The following is a 21,747-nucleotide window of genomic DNA, read 5'->3' on the forward strand; positions in this document are numbered from 1 at the left end:
CTTTGTTATAATATAACGATATTTACATATATCTCTCCTTCTTATTGTAAATATATCAAGTTTTTTAAATTTCAAATCCAATAAAATTTGTATAATAAAACATCAATGAATAAATCAAAATTAAAAATGACCTCCAAATTGAATTTTTTAATTTTGTAATATATTGTATTTAGTTAATATTATTAATATAATGATATATTATTGATACATATTACTAATACATGTAGTTATACTTTTTATGTATATAATTGTTAGCCTCTAAAAAATTTTATATAATCTATTAATATTAATTTATACAATCATCCTGTAGATTCAAATTTTAGCAAATAATTCTTGTCTTTCCAAATTTAATTGGTTATAATAAAATACTATTTTTATATTTGCAATTAATTAACGATATATTGTTTTTCAATTAAGTGTTTTTGAACGAATTATGGATAAATATGAACATCTTAAAGTAAAGTAAGTAAAAGTAAAAAATATAAAATTTCCAAATTATGTACATATTTGTATATAATTTCATATCCTTCAATATTTAATGGCGGGAATATAATTGACCAATAGAAGAACATTGTTTACGACGCACAAACACGTTATTGGCCAACGCGGATAATCGATATAGAAGATTAAATATAGTCATTCTATCATGTTCTGCGTAAAATTGCACAACTTGTGTTAAGAAACAATTGTTATGTAAATTCAGTATTTCTACTCGGTTCTTCGAGTATTTAATATAGTTCTCTCTTATTAATATTATATATTAACAAGTTTGTCTCTTATAGTATAAACACTGGCAGAACGCATATAACCTATGTTGCCAGACAGTTGTATAGTTAATTCACAGAATTTCTCATTGGTCTGTCGATTATGACATCATCCAGGAACGGCTCAAAACAAGAAATCATATATTTGAAAGTACTTCTCTATATTTTATTTAAAAATAGCTGTAATTTAAGAAATGGTAAAGTACAAGTATTTCTAGTTACACAAAAGTCGTAATTATATAATTTTTAATGTGTACAATTTTATAATAATGTTGGGTTAAAATAAAATTCATTTTAACGATATTATGATTAAATTAAATATTTTATTGATAGTCTCTTAATTATCCAACTTATACAAAATTTAATGGTCTTTTTTTATTATTTTTCTTATAAAGGATTATATGTTGTTTAATAATGTATAACTAGTTGATAGTTAAAAAATTCTGTATTTATACAATATGACGTATTAAACCAAAGATAAAAAGGATTTAACATTAAATCCTTATTGCATAGACTGTTATTAAACATAATACTATATACAGTTTAATTATATGTAACAAGTAAATAGATTTAAATGCCATCATATGTACATCATTGTTTGTAAACAAGTCCATGAGACAATGATACCTCATTCTATTTACTTGTTACAATCCTGACCACATGAGCATTCGCAATAACTGGTGAATCGAACAAGTAGTGGGGTCTTTCTCGCGGATGTTGATTACTGTTTCGGTGAATGTTGCCGAAAGTTTCCCGGTAAATTAATGAAAAACATACGGCGTTCGTTATGCATAAAATATAAAAGTGCATTGAAATACTTTATAACAAAGATTACTGTACATCAGTATCGGTGTCATTGTAAAATAAGTGCGAGCATTACGATAAAATATTATTGTTTTATGTCTCTACTAACATAACAGAAATGAAGAGAGTGTAGAGTGTATGCGAGTGCATTCAACATACTCACACAATCGGTATATTCGACATGTTCGTGTACAATGGCAACCTTGACACTTGGTGATCGTTTTTGGCGGCTTCGTTCCGTTCTTACTGAAATCGTGTTTGGTAGGATCGCGTCGTGAGTGAAAGCGGCGGTGGCCATTCTGTAAAATCTTGCAGAGTTTGGCAGTATCGAATCAGTAAAATATTTCGCGCTTCGTATTAACGATATTCCGTTATTGTGTTTGTTTTCGTGACTGCAATTTCGTTCGCTTTATAATTCTCGTGTAAACTTTTGTTCTATAAAGAAATACATCATATTACAAACCACACCAAACATTTTATGCATACATTGGAAATTGAGAAAAATAAACAATTAAGGTTAGACAACAGTAAAATTCTAATTAAATAAATTATATTATATTTAAGTGAAATACATGCTTCAAGAAAATTTTATTTGTTTGAAAATTTATATTTATTCATTTTTTCTTATAATATTTTTGTTTGATTGGTTCAACGACCTAATTTTTTTGTTGGACTACCAGTAATGAAAACAAACTATGCTATGTAACTGTATATCAACACGTTGGATATATGCGATCATGAATTGTATATACGTGTAAACATATGTGAAGGTTGAATGATTCTTATTTTCAAGTGAACTTAAAGAAAACAATGCATTTTAATCTTATGAAAGAAAAGAAAATGTAATCGATTCGTTAAATTACGCAGAAATTGTTCAAAACAACGGTAAAGTCTTTTTCCTCAATTTTCAGATAGAAAAACTTAAACAATGTTAACAAAAGTTTTGAACTATTCCATGTACGAAAATATTTCTATAAAATAGTTACTTATCTATTCCTTAATTGCGTATTAAATACCAAATGTAGTTTATGCGTACATTCTTCGTATATCTTTTTTATAAATATGTTCGTATATAGCTGCATGCATACAAAACATTAATGTTTAAAAGCTACTTATTGTAGCGTATAAACCATAGTTATTGAAATTTGCTGTAGATTTCAAGCACGATATAGTTTTACGGCACAATTTCTGTATATGTACATGTTTTCTTGTTTTGAAAATGTGCATTTATCGAAAATAATACAAAAAGTTAATTTTATATAACATGTATTTTTCACGTAGATAATTAATTATTGTCATGCATAATAAATTATTATTATATTATATTTCATCACGGAAGATGTGTCTTTTATAGTGCTATATATAAAACTGTTACACAGTGCATAGACACTACCGTGAAGTTTCTATATAAAAAAATAATGTTTATGTGAATTCGATAACAGTGTTTATCTATTCCGCATATTATAAATTGAATACTACTTCTATAAAACAGGTGAGTTTTTAAATTTCTTATACGTACATTTAATCGTATACGTATTTAAACATACGCGTGCGACGTAGTAACGTTTTTATAACTATAAACATTCATGAAAAAGACTTTAATTTGTAAATAAATTTGTAAAGTTTTATATTAAATAGAGTAAGAATTAAAATCAATCTTAGTATTACAAAATAATACAATATCATGAATTAAAATTATAAATTATCAATAAATATAAAAATAATTTCTTTTTGTTTATAATATAATCCCAGTTACAACTAAAACTATATGATCATTAAAATATTAAATTCTCAGATTTAATAATTCATCAATTATAAACAATTACAAAATAAAACCAATAATACAGCGTGTCCATAGTAAATCATAATGATTTATGAGATTGTTTGTAACTTATATTAAATATTACAATGATATTTTGTCCATTTTTTTATTATTAAATATTAGATAACTTTTATTACATTGGAGATACAGATTATTTAATGTTCACTAAAATTACAAAAATACAATTATGAAAGCTTTGTATAAGCATTAATCTGATAGGTTGCATGATCAAAGCACAAAAGATTACATACATAAAAGTAATTAATTAATGCTTTATAATAGAAAATAATGCAACTACTAAATAAATGTTTCAAGTAACTGAAAGTACTTCAATATAACATTATATATTCTAATTTATTGTAATATAATGTTATATTGTTTCACATTTACATATTATATAGGACATATAGAAAATTTTATTATTATAATATAATGTTAATAAAATGTATTTGATGCCTTCTTTATGAATATAAATTACGATATTTGAAACAACACTGTAAATTTATTCTACAGGTTTCAGTGTAATAAATCTAGAAAGAATGAATGCAACTAAAAATGTTCCTGCTACAAAGCAGGCAACAAAGATATACCATGTTTCTTCATCAAATACATCTGTAAAAGCTGGAACCTGATTATAGAGGGTATCAATAAGTTTCATATTATAATTTTTGCTATTTGAAGTATGACTTGCCATTTTAGAAATGAATTATCGTGTAAAACTCAAAAATTCTGAGAACTGTAGAATTCAGATACCTTTCTCAAAAGTATTTTCAGGAGGAAGAAAATTAAGCAATTAATCTGTATTGTTAAGAATTCCTAATGTGCTTTTTTGCAGACTTTCATATAAACAATTGTTTTATATTTAAATGCTTAACAAAAATATCAAAATATAATTTTTAATAAATATATTATGATTAAGACTTTTATGAATTGACAATGTAGGTTTAATTTTCACTGTTATCCCACAAATAAAGTGAAATATGAAAACTGGACTGTTTTAAATAAATGGTAAAATTGATTCTGACATTTATTCTTTAAAGATTTTATTTTTTAACTTATACTTATATTTATATTCAATTTTTTCTTTAATGCCTCATAATCAAATTAAATTGCCAATAAATTTATAAGAATAGTCCTCTACGTTTGCTTCCTGGCTTAATTCTAAATGCTTTCTTCTTTTTCCTTTTTAACTGTGTCTCCTCAACTTCAGCTTCAGATTCGCGTGGAGCCAAAGGTGTGATATGTTTGTTGTAAAGTTCCAAAATATTTAAAGATGTCAAGTTTTTACCTTTGCATACTATTTTATCACCAGATACTAAAAGATACAGATGCTAGGATATAACATCAAATTTGTTTTAAACAGATTTTATAAAATTTAATTGTAATTTTAGTTACTGTAATTTAACATTGGTGAATTTATTCCACTTTTAGATAAACTTGTAAATTTTTTAATCTACATCTTTATTTTAAAAACAAAAGCGATATAAACTATTAATCTTATTTTTCTTAAGTAAAAAAATATTGTGATACTCACATAAATTGAATGTAATTATGGGTTCAGATAAATTAGAGACAACGCATGGTTTCACCATACAACGTGGATTTGTTGCAATAATCTTTGGAGTTGTAATTTGAAATAAAAAATCTCTGCAAATACAATATATGTTTGTTATAATATGTAATATTAGATCACTAAATGGATATTCTCTTTTAAGTCTATCTTTATATTTACAATTATGTTCATGCAATAGTTTAATAAGATAGCTTCTTTCTATCGTTTATCATTTTAGTTTTGACAATTCTTGCATTATCTTTTAATTTGCTTGTTTATAATATTTTCAGGAAAAATGGCACAAATGAAACAACAACTACCACTTCAAATGCCAGATTTAAGTAGTCTTCGCATAACTACAGCTGTTTCCATGCTTGGTAAAGCATATGGATGTGGACAGTGTAGTGGTAAGTTTTTATTTTTCTAATTATAGAAGTAGAAACTTTTTAAAATAAAAGCAAGCATATATTTTGTGATAAATTTACATTTCAACAAGACTATTAAAATAAATTTTTATTAAAAATTGTAGTTATCGAGAATCTCATAAAGCAAAAAATTAATTACACGAAGTAGAACAATATTTTAAGTAGATATAATATAGTTAAATGGGGGAAGCATAGATATATTATTTATATATTATTCCATTATTTAAAAAATGAAATTTTGTCCTCCAATAGTTAGTATTCAAATATTCAATAGTCTATCAACGATATAAAAAAGTATAACAATTAATAATAAATCAAATAAGTTTTATCGTCACCTTTAATAGTTCCGTAATATCTTAGCTGGAACACCCTGTATAACGCGTATGAAAATCAACTGTACCTTTTCAAATGTGTATAATAAGAAATTACATCACACGTTTGTTAATATTCAATTCCAATATTTGACAGGCTACTTAATTTTCATATTATGCTTTTATTATATTATTGTAGCAACTTAATCATCAACGTTTTCTAAAAATACTGACATCGTCTGCTAGTTACTAGAAACTTCACGTTACACATGCGCAGGATATTGACGTCATTAAACTAACCAAACCTCTTACGAAGAGAAATGAAACATAATCGTTATTGAGGCAATATTTTTAATCTCGAAAAAAATATTTTCTTATGATAATAATATTTAAAACTTCCGCTGCATCTTTTAAATAAAAAGAGGGAATCGAGTACTATATATTAACAAGCCATACTATAAAAAGTATAGTATAGTAGATAAAATATTATAGATAAAAAGAATTTACAACTAACTACAGATTGTATACTGTTTATTGTAAATTCAAGATAAGAATGCTATGTACTATGATCAAATTCCAGTGAAAGATATATAAGAAACAAAATTTTATTGAACTAACCTTGCCTCCAAAGCATTATCATGAAAGGGATCAAACTTTATGTCGATTGATTTAACTGGTTTTAAAGTTAAATTTCTCAAGTGCTTCGCAATTGCAGATATTACTCCGGCAGAACGGGTACGAGTTCCATTGAAAGGAATCGACATTTCGGAAATCAAGCACGCAATCGCGTGTAGTATTATCACTAATAGTTACAATTCTAGGGGAAATAGTTTTGAACGCAGTGCGGCCAATATAATCAAAATTTATTTATCATTAGATTATAAGACAATTATAAAGTAAAATAATATGTTAAAATAAGTCGAGATATAGAAAACAAATTTTATACTGTTTTATATTGTTCGAGGTATTACATTTTTTAGCATTTTCGAAACACTGATGGAAATGTTACTAACATCCTATCTATTATTGATGTTGCATAAATTTCTTACATACTATATGTATATAGTTTTATAATATCTGTTAACATGTTTCTATTCAGACGTGAAAAATTTAAATAATTTAAAAAAGAATGATGACGCCAAGAACTATTAACTATCGTTTTATTATCTATGCGCTGATTGGTTGAGATAAGATCAATCGGAATCAAGTTGGTGGCAGCCATTGCAAGAGGCAGTCTTGTTCGCAGTGTGTATTTTGGAGAAGTGTGTTGTGTGGTCAGTGGGTTTTGTGTTGAATTTTTTACTTATTTATTAGTGGTTATCTCGTATTTTTCATCGTCAGCATAAAAAATGTATCCCGTAGGGCAGCGTGAGTATTATAATGTGTTTATTTTTTTTTATAATATTTCAAAATATTCTAAAATAGCCTTTTCTGCATTTCTAAGCAAGAACAGAATTTCATTACTTGACTAAATCTGATCCTTTGTTCCTGTTTGATTACCTCAAAATGATGAGAATTCTTTTAATTCAAGCACGTGCTAACAAAATTCACCGTAGCGATAAGTTAAAGTTTAAGGAATCGAAGAAAGTTTAAAATATGACCTCGAATGAACCTCGTTCAACAGGCACAATGTGTCGTCACTCTGATCCGTCAATGTACGGATAACGTATGAGCGCATATGTGTATGCATCTAATACTGATGGTTTTTTGTTATTTATAGTATTTTTAATGTATTATTTTAAGTATAATAATCCCAATGAAAAATGAAGGCTTTCCAATTTTTTGTATTGGTATAGACACGCTTTTAAACTTAACTATTATTGTGTTATTGATATCTTCGATTTTATTATTTTATAAAACATTCATAAATAATTTCTATGTGCATATTTGTAGTTTCTGTTATGCTATTTTTTCCTTGATTAACATTATATTTTTAGCTTATAGTATAACTTGTTTAATTCAACTAATCTATTCAACTAAATAGTATAACAAGAAAGAAGTCAATAATATAATATTGAACTAAAATATTCTATACTGATATTCAAAAATAAATAAAATTCATTGTAATTTTTTCTTAGATTATTACTTTTTGTTGATATATATATATTTTTTTCTTTAATATATCAATCACAAGTCTCTATATATATTACATTATTATGGTGACTTGACTATTCGTTACATAAAATATCACTTGTAATTATCATTTGCTTATGATTATTATGTAAAAAATATAAGTATATATGTAATAAATAACTAGAACAGAGAATTGAGGGAAGATCTTGAAGAAGGTGTTACCAAATTAATTGTTTTATTAATTGTTTGTTAAATCAATTTTTATAATTTAATTATAATACAGGAATATAGTTATAACAGATATTGCTATAGCAAAATATTTATTTATTGTAGTATATATATATCATATTATACTTAACTATTACTTTTTATATTTTGAGAACTATGTAGTGTATCTTTATGTTTTTCAATTATTTTGTTACATGTATTTGTAACTGTTAGGATAAATATATAGAAATAATTATTCATATATGCATTTACATGCATTAGATATATGTGAAAAATATATTAGTTTACTACATTATTTCAGCTCCTCCACCTGGACCCACAACAAGTTCTTCTGTTGGTGCATCTGGAGCAACTGGCAGTAGTGTTGTAGCTCCAGGTTCTTTAGGACTTGTTTCCACACAACAAACACACACTCCTCCTCAACCTCCTGAACTGCCAAGTAAGTTTTTAAAAACTATTTCATATACAATAAAAAAGTATATATGGCATTGGCATGATAGTATACATATTTTATAATAATTTTGCTTTTAATTATTCAATAATATATGAATTTGGTTTCCTGTTACTAATTTTCCATACTTCTTGTTATAAAATTAAAACCATTCATTAAATTGTTATGTAAAATTTCTTTAAAATGTAATATTTTTATTAAATGCATGATATAAAAATTGGTAACAATATAATTCTTGAAAAAAAAAAAAGCTATATAATTGTGAGAAAATTTATAACGTATGTATATTAAAATCTGTACAGATAATAATCTAAAAAATATTCAAATAAATCCCTCAGCTGACAAATTTTATATAAAAAATATTTTCATATTTTCAATGGAAATGAAAATAATATACTTAAGTCATACATACTACAGGATTAACAAGTCAATAACAGTTATGTATTTTGTTTTGTAAATAATTTAAAATATATATTTGCAGTGTTTTCATGTCCTCGAAGACCAAACATAGGACGTGAAGGCAGACAAATTACCTTAAGAGCTAATCACTTCCAAATAACAATGCCACGTGGTTATGTGCACCATTATGATATTAATATCCAACCTGATAAATGTCCTCGTAAAGTTAATAGGGAAATAATAGAAACAATGGTTCATGCATATAGTAAAATATTTGGAACTCTTAAACCCGTATTCGATGGCAGAAATAATTTATATACAAGGGACCCCTTGCCTATCGGTACGGACAAAATAGAATTAGAAGTAAGTACAATGCATAATAAAATATATATACAGACTTCTTTTTTAAGATTTATTTTCTAATAATACATACACTTTTTAGGTAACACTGCCTGGTGAAGGTAAAGATAGAGTTTTTAGAGTGGTGATAAAGTGGCTGGCTCAAGTTTCACTGTTTGCTTTAGAAGAAGCTTTAGAAGGGCGTACAAGACAAATCCCATATGACGCTATACTTGCTTTAGATGTTGTAATGAGGCATTTACCATCTATGACATATACTCCTGTAGGTAGATCATTCTTTAGTACACCAGATGGATATTACCATCCATTAGGTGGTGGTAGAGAAGTTTGGTTTGGTTTTCATCAATCTGTTAGGCCATCCCAATGGAAAATGATGCTAAACATTGATGGTAAATATATAAATTATAATAAAATATAAAATAAATGTTGTATTCATTTCTTATGTGTATGTTACTTACTTTACAGTTTCTGCAACTGCATTTTATAAAGCACAACCTGTTATAGAATTTATGTGTGAAGTATTAGACATTCGAGACATAGGTGATCAAAAGAGACCCTTAACAGATTCTCAGCGAGTTAAATTTACCAAAGAAATTAAAGGACTTAAAATTGAAATCACACACTGTGGGACAATGAGGCGAAAATACAGAGTGTGTAATGTTACGCGTAAACCTGCTCAAATGCAATCGTAAGTATACATAAAAGCAATTTGTAATGTTATTTTAAATACATATAACATTTATGAAAATTTTAGATTCCCGTTACAATTAGAAAATGGACAAACAGTTGAGTGCACGGTTGCAAAATATTTCTTAGACAAATATAAAATGAAATTGCGACACCCATATCTTCCATGCCTTCAAGTTGGACAAGAACATAAACATACATATTTGCCACTTGAGGTTTGTTGATTCTAGTATTTAGATCTCTTTTTGATCCTTAAAGTTATGTCTTTTTTCCAAGGAATATAGTGTAATATAATATAATTTTGAAGTATCATTTATATGTATTGTTAGGTCTGTAATATTGTTGCTGGGCAACGTTGTATCAAGAAATTGACCGATATGCAGACCTCTACTATGATAAAAGCTACAGCCCGGTCTGCTCCAGATCGTGAACGAGAAATAAATAACTTAGTTAGAAGAGCTGACTTTAATAATGATTCATATGTTCAAGAATTTGGTTTGACGATATCAAACAATATGATGGAAGTTAGGGGTCGTGTTTTGCCTCCACCCAAGCTACAGTATGGAGGGCGCGTAAGTTCCCTCAGTGGACAGGTGAGAAACTTCCAACTCAATCAGTCAGGTCTAGCCAAATCACACATTTGCAGAGGCTCCTGTATTATTTTTGGTAGAAATATATTTTTTGCAGTGTTGTATACTATAATGTTATTAATTATAATGTATTTTTCCCATTTGAAGATACATGAATAATATTCTTGCAATCATGATTTAGTTTAAAATTTTTGTTTTAGAATAGCTTAATCTTTTTTCTGAGATTTATACATTTTTTTTTTTTTTATTAAAACAAAAATCTTAATAAATACGACTTTATATAATAGAATGAGATTTTTTCTAAGATAATAATACATTTGGCCTGAAACTTTTTTATTTCAAATACATTGAAAAATTAATTAAACGAAAAGTTGTCAAATGAATGCATCGGTTCTAGACCTGGTTGATTTTGATATATGGACTGTCACTGTAATGGAAATAAATTATTTTTATAAAATCAACAAAAATAGTCCAGTAATAATTTCAAATATTATTTCATCCAACAAAGAAAAAAATTCATTCCTTTATATATAATTTGCATTACATTTGCAGTTCATTATCACTATATACTGTCTGATGCTATCAGTTTTGTTCCATGCAGTAGTGAAATGAAGTGGGTTGTTATTTATTTTGATTTTTTGTTGTAATTCTTCAAAGTTTTTATTTGTGTTATTTTATAATTACTGTTTATATGATTTTTGTGGTAAGAAGAGATAAATATAGAAGAGTAATGATTGCATGGATTGTATAGAAACACTGGTGCATCTTGTTTATTTGTTATGATTCAAAGTATTCATTGTAATATTTAATGATATATTTCATCTTATTTTTTTCCTGTTTAAAGACGAAGCAGCAGGCTATACCTAATGGTGGTGTTTGGGATATGCGAGGCAAGCAATTTTTCACAGGTGTGGAAATTAGAGTTTGGGCAATTGCTTGTTTCGCTCCACAAAGAACTGTACGCGATGATTCAATACGTAATTTTATAGCACAATTACAAAGAATAAGCAATGATGCTGGGATGCCAATTATTGGGCAACCATGTTTTTGTAAATATGCTACTGGGCCAGATCAAGTAGAGCCCATGTTTAGATATCTAAAAGCGACATTTTCATCATTACAACTTGTTTGTGTTATATTACCTGGAAAAACACCTGTATATGGTAAGTATATATATATATATATATATATATTATATATCATATATTAATTTTATCATTATTATTAATATATATATATAGTAATTATATATATATTATATTTTGTTAGTAGCTAGTATAATGTGATGAAAAGTTTATATAATTTTATAATGTAGTAAATTAATCGTATATAGTACAATAAATAACATTGGAGGTTGTTACAACGTAAAATGTATGTTTTGCATTATGTGAGATTCTACAGTATCGATAACATATTAGTCTACATATGTTACATACTCTGCTTACAGCTGAAGTCAAAAGAGTAGGAGATACATTATTGGGTATGGCAACGCAGTGTGTACAAGCAAAAAATGTTAATAAAACGTCACCACAGACGTTGTCGAATTTATGTTTGAAAATTAATGTAAAATTAGGTGGTATTAATAGTATTCTAGTACCCACTATCAGACCGAAAGTGTTTGATGAACCTGTTATATTTTTTGGAGCTGATGTGACTCATCCTCCTGCTGGAGATAATAAAAAGCCTAGCATAGCGGCAGTAGTTGCTAGTATGGATGCTCATCCATCTCGGTACGCAGCTACTGTTAGAGTTCAACAACATAGACAAGAAATTATTCAGGAACTTAGTTCAATGGTGAGGTAAGTAAATTGTTATAATTTTTAAATAATACAAGTTTATTTACGTTTTAAGCTCTTATAGAATGTTCATATAAAAAATATTATATTAAGTAAACAAATATTTTGAGCACATTGAATTTTTACTTTTTTCCATATACATATAAATACAAAACATATTCTGTAAATACGTTTTGCCATATATTATTTTTAATTAATAACGGCGAAATATTTCTTTTTAAGGGAACTCCTTCTTATGTTCTATAAAAGCACTGGTGGATATAAACCACTTAGGATAATTCTTTATCGCGATGGTGTCTCAGAAGGTCAATTTCTTCATGTTTTACAACACGAGTTAACTGCCATTCGAGAAGCTTGTATTAAACTTGAAGCTGAGTATAGGCCTGGAATAACATTTGTTGTAGTCCAGAAGAGACATCACACTCGCCTATTTTGTTCGGAAAAAAGAGATCAAAGTGGTAAAAGCGGGAATATACCAGCCGGTACGACAGTTGATGTCTGTATAACGCATCCAACTGAATTTGACTTCTATTTATGTAGTCACCAAGGCATCCAGGTAAACTTTAAAACTCTTGATCAACTCTGTTTCTTTGTTTGTTTCATTTGACCTAGATATTACATTTATTTATATTTATTGTAGGGCACGTCTCGACCATCACATTATCACGTTTTATGGGATGATAATCGTTTTGAAAGTGATGAATTACAGTCTCTAACGTATCAATTATGTCACACGTATGTCAGATGTACGAGATCTGTTAGTATACCTGCACCAGCATATTATGCTCATCTCGTAGCATTCCGAGCCAGATATCATTTGGTAGAAAAAGAGCATGATAGGTACATAAAATTTTATATTGATATTATATAAAATCTTCTTTTTAAGCTAAAGCAAAGTATTAATTTGCTGCATTAAAAAATGATAATATAAAATTAAACATGCCAACTGTTTTAAGACGTAGTATATAGTTAAAGATTTTGAAAATAATAAATTAATCACATATGTGTTACCATTCGTTATCAACATGAATCTTCATCTTTGAATTTCAGTGGAGAAGGATCTCATCAATCTGGCTGTAGCGAAGACAGAACACCAGGTGCAATGGCAAGAGCTATCACAGTTCATGCAAACACAAAGCGGGTTATGTACTTTGCATAATTCTTCTTTGAATTTTTCTTAGACACATAAGCAAAATAGTAAAAATAATAAAAATGATACCATAAAATGATAATGATCATCATATCTTGCACGTTGATATTTTTAGACTGCTTGAAATGCTGGACAATCTTCTTGAGTGGTCAACTTTTTTGCTTACTTTTATAATCAAATAAATCTGCCTAATACCTAAAAATATGTCGAACAATTTTATATTAAGCTTCTTTTTTTCTTGTTTTTTTTTTTATTTAATATATTGTCGACTAGGTTTTGGACAGATTTTTTAACACGTTAGGAAGTAGGTATTAAACGAGGTGCTTTTAGTTAATCATGTTTTAGATTGATGCAGCTTGACTGTCGGATAGTTTCGCGATAAAAACCACATGAACGAATAATTTAAGAATCCGTGCTGCCGTGGATATTACGCTTATTTCTTTTTTTTTTTTTTTTTTTTTTTTTTTTAGAGGTTGAATTTCCTCTAGCATTTGTATGATGCAAAAAGATCGTATTACAACATAAATTCACGATTGTATAAATCGCTTCTGCAAGACTGTTATCTTGTTGTTTATATATAGTTGTCATTTGTATCAGTCATTTTTTGTAAAAAGGAAAAATAAAAAAGACGTGGACTTTCAAGTCACACTCACGACTATAAAATATTGGCATGTAAAGTCTATTTTGCTTCAGCATATTCGTTATTATGCTTATGAGACTATGTTCTTTACAAATAACATACTTATCATATCTATCATATTTATCATAAGCATTAAAAAATTTGGCCACATCAAGCAATGATTTGTCAATAGAGAGATACAAATAAATAAAATTTGTAAATGTTAATTGTGAAGGTCTACAAATCAATGGCCAAAATCTGTTAAGAATTTTTAATAAAATTCAAAGTTGTGGCAAATTGATAAAACATAGTGTTATGTAATATGTTTAGTCTCATAAAGAACATTGTGCCACATTTGCTAAATAATATCTTTTGTATGACTTAAACTTGAATGAAACTAAATCTAATGTCATTTTTGGGATTGTTTAGAATATCTAAAAGATTGACCTATATACAAACACAGATCAAGAATTTCTCATGTGACTAAGAAAAACTTCAAATGAATGATATGTAATTAAGAATTGTTCTTCATAATAATAAGTAGAATGAAATATGGTTCGATCATTGAATTATAATTATGTAAAAGAATAGTATGTTACACATACAAACAATGTAACGTTATCAACTGAAAATCCAGAGACACATATTTTATTCTTCTTTTTTTTTAGTTGCACAAACATTATTCTTTGTATATGGAGCGAAAATTATTGCGTAGCTTGAACTGTGGTAGTACTTTATTCATATCGACGAAGGTAAACGAATACCTTCTATCTGTATGTTTGAAATATGAAACATCTCTTCAAGCAAGGCAAGTACTTTTAAATGAAACCTATATGGCATTAGATCCTGGCTGATAATGATTCTCTATTGACACGGAAAATGACTTGATTAAGAATAGAATAAGGTAATTTAATAAATACAAAGTTATTCAGAATATAACAAGAAATTATTAGGATAAGCTTTACGTTATTTATCGTGTAATGCGAGTTTTAAGGTCCTCAAGTTTTTATTTCAAAGAATTCATCATTCATGATTCATATGCAAATGGAACTATGTAAATGGAACAATAATCTTAATCGAAACAATAATTGTGTTAAGAGCCTTGTAAGTAACTACAATGTAGAGGCAATAGATAGGACAATGAAGCGTATAAGTATGTATTGACGTGCCCCACAAATCGTTTATTATATACCGTTAGAATCATTAATACACTAGTAAAATTTTTGATAATTTTCGTTGTTTTAAATATAATAACACAGGTAATTCTTTAAAATGATAATTTAATTTTATTTAACACAGAGCAGTATTAATAACATTTAAACATCATATCATTGCACGACGAGGCAAATTATAAAATTGTGGAAATTGTTAAAGGTTTTTAACAAATATCCGTGATAGAGTTCTACAAATTTTATTTAATGTAGGAGCCAATTTATAAATAGACAATAAATGCAAAAATTCTACTCTAACGTTTGGTATTTTAATAGAGATCTCAAAACACAACAGGAAAAAGATCATTCCGAAAATATTAATTATTGGAATTGCAATTTTAGCACCTGAAATTTGTAGAACTTTGTGCATTAATGATTCTAATTTTAGATTTACAAGCGATACAATGTTAATATTATCTCGGAAAGTATGAAAAGGACCTTAATCTATCAGTAATATTTATTCTAATTGTAAATTTAAGTCTATGCCGTAGGTTATCACTTGTAATCATAATGTTTAATGCCTAGCTTTTGACTTTATGACAGATTAGGTAATTTGTTAAATATGATTTGATTATGAGTAAAGGTCTGAATATAATCTTTGAACGTTCACAACGATAGTTCAGTGGTTGAATCAGTTCCAAGCAATTAAAGGCAGCAGGTAAACAGAAGCAAATAATATAATCAGTATAGAAAGTAAAAGAGAAGTTACGAGTTCTGACTAATGGAAAGAAAATAAATTTATTATTCTCACGGGTGTGAAAATACCAAAATGTAGAACATGAAAAGTTTAAATATTAATGAATTACGAATCGATTTGAATCGTAATAAGGCCATATGGATCTAGATTACATTTAAGTCAATTTAAGTGCTACAAAATGTTGCAGTGTAAATATAATCGGTGCGCAAGTAAATACCAAAATTGACATCGATGAAGTAAAAGATCAAAAGATCAAAAGTAAAGCATTCATCAATTATGTAGTTTAAAGTAAAGTATTCGTCATTTTATTATTCACATTTCGTATCTCGATCTAAGCAATCCTCTCTAACGAGATTCTTTTCTTATGGGCTTGCGCTGACATTTGATATTTTCCTGCGCCCGATCAAGAATTAGCCTCCATTTGTAAATATACCTCAGTAATTTATCAATACATCACTATCCCATTTAGTAAATAATGCTCGGCGGGCAACAGGTGGAACGTTAAGAACGATTTTTGTCATTCTTATTTTAACAAGATGAATTCACGTATTAGTTATACATTGCTTATCGATCTTTTACATCTGATATAAAAAAGAATGTTACATTAGAATAAATAATATTTCGATCAAAATTCAATTTTGATAACGTACATGAATTTACGCAGCATGTTGTAAACTTGCACTTACAAGAAATCACGAGGCAATTTAAAAAAGACAGACAGGTTTATTAAATGATCTTTACTTAGTATATAATAAAATAACCGAGTCTATTCACAAAACAAGAATTTACTTCCTATCACGAGTCCCGAATATTTTAAGATAAGGCAAATAATTTATATTTGTATACCTACAATATATATATGTGTACATATATATATGCGTATATATGTATATACATCTACGTATACATATATATATGCATATGTGAAGATTAACTGTACTGCATTTGTTAACAAATGCCATGTGCAAAGAATAGATATGAATTATACAACACCACCAGGAGTAAGGTGACGATAAATATCCTTGTATTTCGAAGAGCTTTACAGGTTACATCGCAATCAATTGTATTTGCAAGTGATCGATTTTCGTGATCTATTATCATGACTTTCGTGATTTCGTATATATAATTAATAAGCTGTATCGTCTTTGAAAAAGATATGTCTTTATCTTGTTCTCAAAAGATCATCGTAATCGTCAGTGTTTTTAAGTGGCGTTCAACGATAAACTTAATAAAAATTAAGCAAGTTCGATTTCGATAAATTATGAATTATTGACACCATTGAATGTTTATCAAATCATTTTACAGTATAAATATTAATTCGTTATCGATCCCACTGTACCATTATCTCTGCACAAAATCATGTAGGTAAATTGTGATTCTTTCTTTTAGCCTTTGTAACTGGCAAAGCGCCACCAAAGACCTTGACGTTGTAATATTATGATTTTCAACAAATATTACGTAGGTTTACGATAAAGGGAAAAATTGTATTAACGAGATTAGTACGATGTTAAACGGATATTGGTCAACTTCCAGGAAATGCAAATAATTCGACTTGTAATACTTGTAAAAAAATACTTGTAATGTCTTAAGGAAATAGAAATTAGGGTATATAGTGACGAAGAGAGATATTAGTACGGACAATACAGAACTGTGTATAAATAATGAAAAACTATTATCTCGTTTTTAGAACGTTTCTAAATTAAATATTTTACCAACTTTTTATCTTACTTGAATGTCTCGAGTGATCATACGGTTATCAAAAACAGTAGAATGTACATTGGTAACTATTTGCACCGAAGCAAGAATGTATATTAGTACTTTTATGGTTTTACATGGTAAATTGTTAAATTAGTTTGCTTTTATATTTTGTGTTATATACGTAACTTTTTTTTTATTATTTCTTAAACCGTATCAAACATCGGATGTATTTTATAAATAATTATCTACCGTATTAATTACATGTATTATCAGATCGTTCTTGAGACTACGTGTCATTGTTTTAAACGTGATTGTACTATTGTCTTAGTCTTTTTCTCTAATTTAAATCAAACATATTTGGTAATGTTTAGATTCGTAACGTTGAAAATAAGAATTCTCTTTTAAATCTCATTCTTTTATGTTTCTATATATGATATATTTCCAAACATAGACAGTCCAAGAAGTGGTCTGTTCATCGCTATATACTTACATAAAGAAAGAAACAAGAGAATCGATAGCTTCGTATAATACACGAAGAAGTTGTATAATATTTTTCCAATACTTTTTGTTTGCTTTTCCTACGAGGTTCCAACCACTAGCCGTTATCCTTTTCTTTGTGAAAATGTTAAAACTTTATCATAGCATAAGTTTACTTCGCTTAAGCACTCAAAAAAACATACACGTGCGAAGGTGCTTAGGGGTATAAATGACAAAAAAATATTAGCTTTAAGAATGCCAGCAACCTGAACAAATTCAGTGATGTCGTTCCCAATGAATTTTATGATTCATCATAATATAGTATCGTAGTTTTAGGGTTGTCTAATTAAATCCGTTTTAAAATGCGAATATGAGTATCGCATGAATAACCATATTGAAATAAGGGGGTAACCGAGTAACAATGATGATTAATGACAATGATAATAATTAGCCGACTGTAAAAGTAACGCTTTATAGGCTAAGCTAACTTGTATAATTTCTTGTTGAGCGTGCTCTGATTTCTTGTCTACACGCGCTTCTTCATCAGTGATCTCAGAGGATGTTTGCGCACCTTCTATTACGTTGCTATGTGTTTAAGCACGAGCTCTCTTTAACCCTTTCGTACCAGTGAGCTCGAGCACCTTAATTACTGTAAGGAAAGGTTTATGCAAATTTGTGATTTCAAAGTAATGTAAATTGCAATTAAATACGTTTGCCGTTTGTAGGAAGCCTCTCGGACGACTTTAATTCTATCGTTACAAGAATATCGATAGTTTGCAAATTCCTTTAATTGCATCAGCGATCAATCTTTCACATCCACGCTTAATATTATCATCGATCGTATGGATGGAAAACTGATTTCTGGAAATTTCATGAGATTTGTTAATTTTTTAACTTCAATGAAAGTTAATTCAACCATTTTAATTAAAAGTACGTTTAGTTAACAAACTTTCTCTTACGAGTTTCGATTATCGAAAAAGGATTGTTCTTCTTTGATGATATTTCAAAAAATCGATATTTACGTATCACAAACATTTGCACATTCACATAAACATATAACAAATACAAGAGTTTCTTTTGCAAGTTAAAGGCTTTCTTTTTTGCAAGCTTTACATATAATGTGATCTATCGACTAAAATGAAAATAGCATTTATTATCGTGTCAATCCAGTCTAGTGATTTGTTGTAATCGATGAACGTTTTATACATATAATTTTCAATGAGGAACTAATTTTGTAAGCTGACTAGAAGCAGCGTCTTTGACCAGTACTCTATTAACTACATCTATATAGCGGGTGAAAAATTGTGCGAGGAAACATTAAGATTACGAATGAATAAATCGGAAGAGTGTAAAAGTAGCGACGTTGAGCGCATCTAAACTACAATTGGCTGTCTCGAAGGGTATCGTCGACGAGTAAATAATGTAAATAGAAGAAATAAAAAGATGGTAAAGGCGATGCGATGGTCGAAACTTTGAATCGTCAAAGTCCACGACAGATGCCAATTGTAGCGAAGACGTGACATCAACGTGACATTTTCGAAGCTTTTATTTAAAATTTTTATCGGCTAACATTTTATGCGAACTATTTTAGTTTTTATTTTTTTTTTTTTATTTTTTTAATATTAAGAGTGTGAAAGCGAGGGAAACGTTCGAATACTACTGTACCTGTTGGATTTTGAAAAAAAAAAGATACAAATCCAAAAAGAAATAATCGAAATGTTTATTTGCAAAAAATTACACTTCTCAAAGGCTTTATTTATATGGAAGATTTTTTTATAGAAGTAATTTTTGGGTTTTGTATCGTTTTAAATATATGTTATGTAAGTTTACTGGTATGTTTATTTTTTGCGTTCTAAACAATACGAACTTTCGCAAATTACAGATAGATAACTTTGTTTGTAATAGCAGGTGCTTGTTTAGTTTTTTAATCGAATTTAGAATTAAATAATGGGTTTTGGAACGATGGACATTATTATTTTATCATTTGAAATTGTTATTTATTTTCACTCAAGTTTGCTCGTAAACTTTCCAGAATAAGATACGTTACACGATCAGGACGCTAAGCGTATGGCTTATTTATACACGTTTTGAGGACGATTTAAAAAAAGAAGAAGAAAACATAAAATACGCGTCATCGAAATAATTGTGACATTATTAGAACAACGTCGTCCGTCCTACAAACTGCCTTGTTCAACTAAATTCGACGTCCCACTGGATAGAAAAAATTGTATAAATCTTCCTTATATCTACAAGTGCCTGGCGCTTTATCTGCGCGTGTTCGACGTGGCAAGTAATAAGTTTGAATTTATTAATGCGAATACAGATTTTTCAAATTTTAAAGAGCGTGAAAGAGCGCGGAAGAAAGATAGAGAACCTCGAAATAAAAAGAGTGAAAGGGAGAGAAAGAGAAAATGCGAGAACGAGAGTGAAACGTGTAATACATGTATGTAAAAACAAAAAATCTAAGAAACCGAGGTGACCATTTTCTGAGTTTCGTAGTTGGACATCCAACCTTCACGTACAATAAAAATTTACATATTGCACAATACAACTATTACGTATTCCAGTTTCTATATAATATGTATGTAACGTGTTGTGTGAGTTGCATATTATTATATAATATAATGACGCATCTCGTTGGCCCTCTACAATCCAGGTAAGGTTCGAGCAAGGAACCTTAGGAAAAATTTGTTTGTTTCCGAGACTACTGTAAATATCGTTGTAACATATACCACTGTGCAATTATCGTTCTAAACATACATATTATAAAATAGGACGATTCTTTCGAATAAATGTTCGTATTATGGGTATTACTATAATTAAGAATAAGACGGTATGTAGAAGGTTTTAAAAATATTCAATTAGATTTTAAAGGTGTGCGCAGTTTCGCTTCACGGCAGTGGAGCTAGAAAAATTGATGTAATCTTTCCCGAATGCTTCTTTTTGTAGTTTTAAGTCTTTAAAGTTTTGTATAAGCCGAGTATATACGGAAGCGTTCAGAAATGACTTTATACGAAAATTTGAAAACGTTGGCTCGTGAATCCCCAAGTACATGTATGTGTATATAACAAATTCCTTGATATATAATATAATGATCATCGTTAAAACATAGTTGACCGTCTGGTAAGTTTTCGGAGATACATATTTCTAAGTAAGATAGACAAGTTTAAAGAATAGAAACTCAAGGTCATTTCGGACATTCCTTCTGTCGTATAATTTTTAAAGATGTCGACTCAACGACGAAGCATTTGTGGTTTTACGATTTTACGTTCGTGCATAAATGTACACTCTATATATTTTTATCATTCTACACTTTTAGACTCGCTAGACAATTTTAGGAATCATTGTTCGGATCTATTTTGTCAGAAACACGAGTCACACGAAATGTACGGAAGTTATAGAGAATTGTAGAGGGTTCGGATACGTGTAATATGAAATAGCTGTATTATGACATGGATTCTAGCACCAATAAAACAATCTGAAATTAATTTTTTGCACTTGAACTTTCTTATGTCTTTTTTCTTTTTTGTCATTTTACAGTAGAATAGTTACTTAAAATGGTTACATCTATTTCATTTCTCGGTCGTTTTGTCGGTTACGATCAAATTGTTGCTTCGTATTTACATTTAGAAA

At 28.4% G+C, this 21,747-nt stretch overlaps 3 protein-coding genes across 4 annotated transcripts; 1 reads left to right on the forward strand and 2 right to left on the reverse strand.

The window, feature by feature from the left end:
• The first annotated feature begins 1,434 nt into the window (after nt 1–1,434).
• On the forward strand, nt 1,435–14,032 carry LOC117233501 (protein argonaute-2). 2 transcript variants are annotated; one of them, XM_033493855.1, is made up of 14 exons: nt 1,435–2,084; nt 2,850–3,060; nt 5,233–5,349; nt 8,281–8,418; nt 8,912–9,192; nt 9,272–9,578; nt 9,655–9,877; nt 9,944–10,091; nt 10,206–10,448; nt 11,311–11,629; nt 11,914–12,265; nt 12,485–12,818; nt 12,903–13,102; nt 13,313–14,032. In XM_033493855.1, the coding sequence occupies exons 3-14, from the start codon at nt 5,238–5,240 to the stop codon at nt 13,419–13,421; spliced, it is 2,766 nt and encodes a 921-aa protein (XP_033349746.1). In that variant the 5' UTR covers nt 1,435–2,084; nt 2,850–3,060; nt 5,233–5,237; the 3' UTR covers nt 13,422–14,032. The 2 variants fall into 2 exon arrangements, with proteins under 2 accessions (XP_033349746.1, XP_033349745.1); XM_033493854.1 differs by having other exon boundaries at nt 1,436–2,084; nt 10,206–10,469.
• LOC117233504 lies at nt 3,481–4,309 on the reverse strand. The gene has a single exon (XM_033493857.1). It carries the CDS (start codon nt 4,082–4,084, stop codon nt 3,893–3,895), a length of 192 nt encoding a protein of 63 aa, XP_033349748.1. The 5' UTR covers nt 4,085–4,309; the 3' UTR covers nt 3,481–3,892.
• On the reverse strand, nt 4,450–6,491 carry LOC117233502 (39S ribosomal protein L53, mitochondrial). The gene is made up of 3 exons (XM_033493856.1): nt 6,297–6,491; nt 4,925–5,037; nt 4,450–4,705 (listed from the first exon to the last, which is right to left on the reverse strand). Exons 1-3 carry the CDS (start codon nt 6,440–6,442, stop codon nt 4,512–4,514), a joined length of 453 nt encoding a protein of 150 aa, XP_033349747.1. The 5' UTR covers nt 6,443–6,491; the 3' UTR covers nt 4,450–4,511.
• Nucleotides 14,033–21,747: the final 7,715 nt, after the last annotated feature.

Source organism: Bombus vosnesenskii, unplaced genomic scaffold, assembly GCF_011952255.1.
Source record: "Bombus vosnesenskii isolate JDL3184/JDL3185 unplaced genomic scaffold, Bvos_JDL3184-5_v1.1 scf7180000013297, whole genome shotgun sequence".
Taxonomy (NCBI): domain Eukaryota; kingdom Metazoa; phylum Arthropoda; class Insecta; order Hymenoptera; family Apidae; genus Bombus; species Bombus vosnesenskii.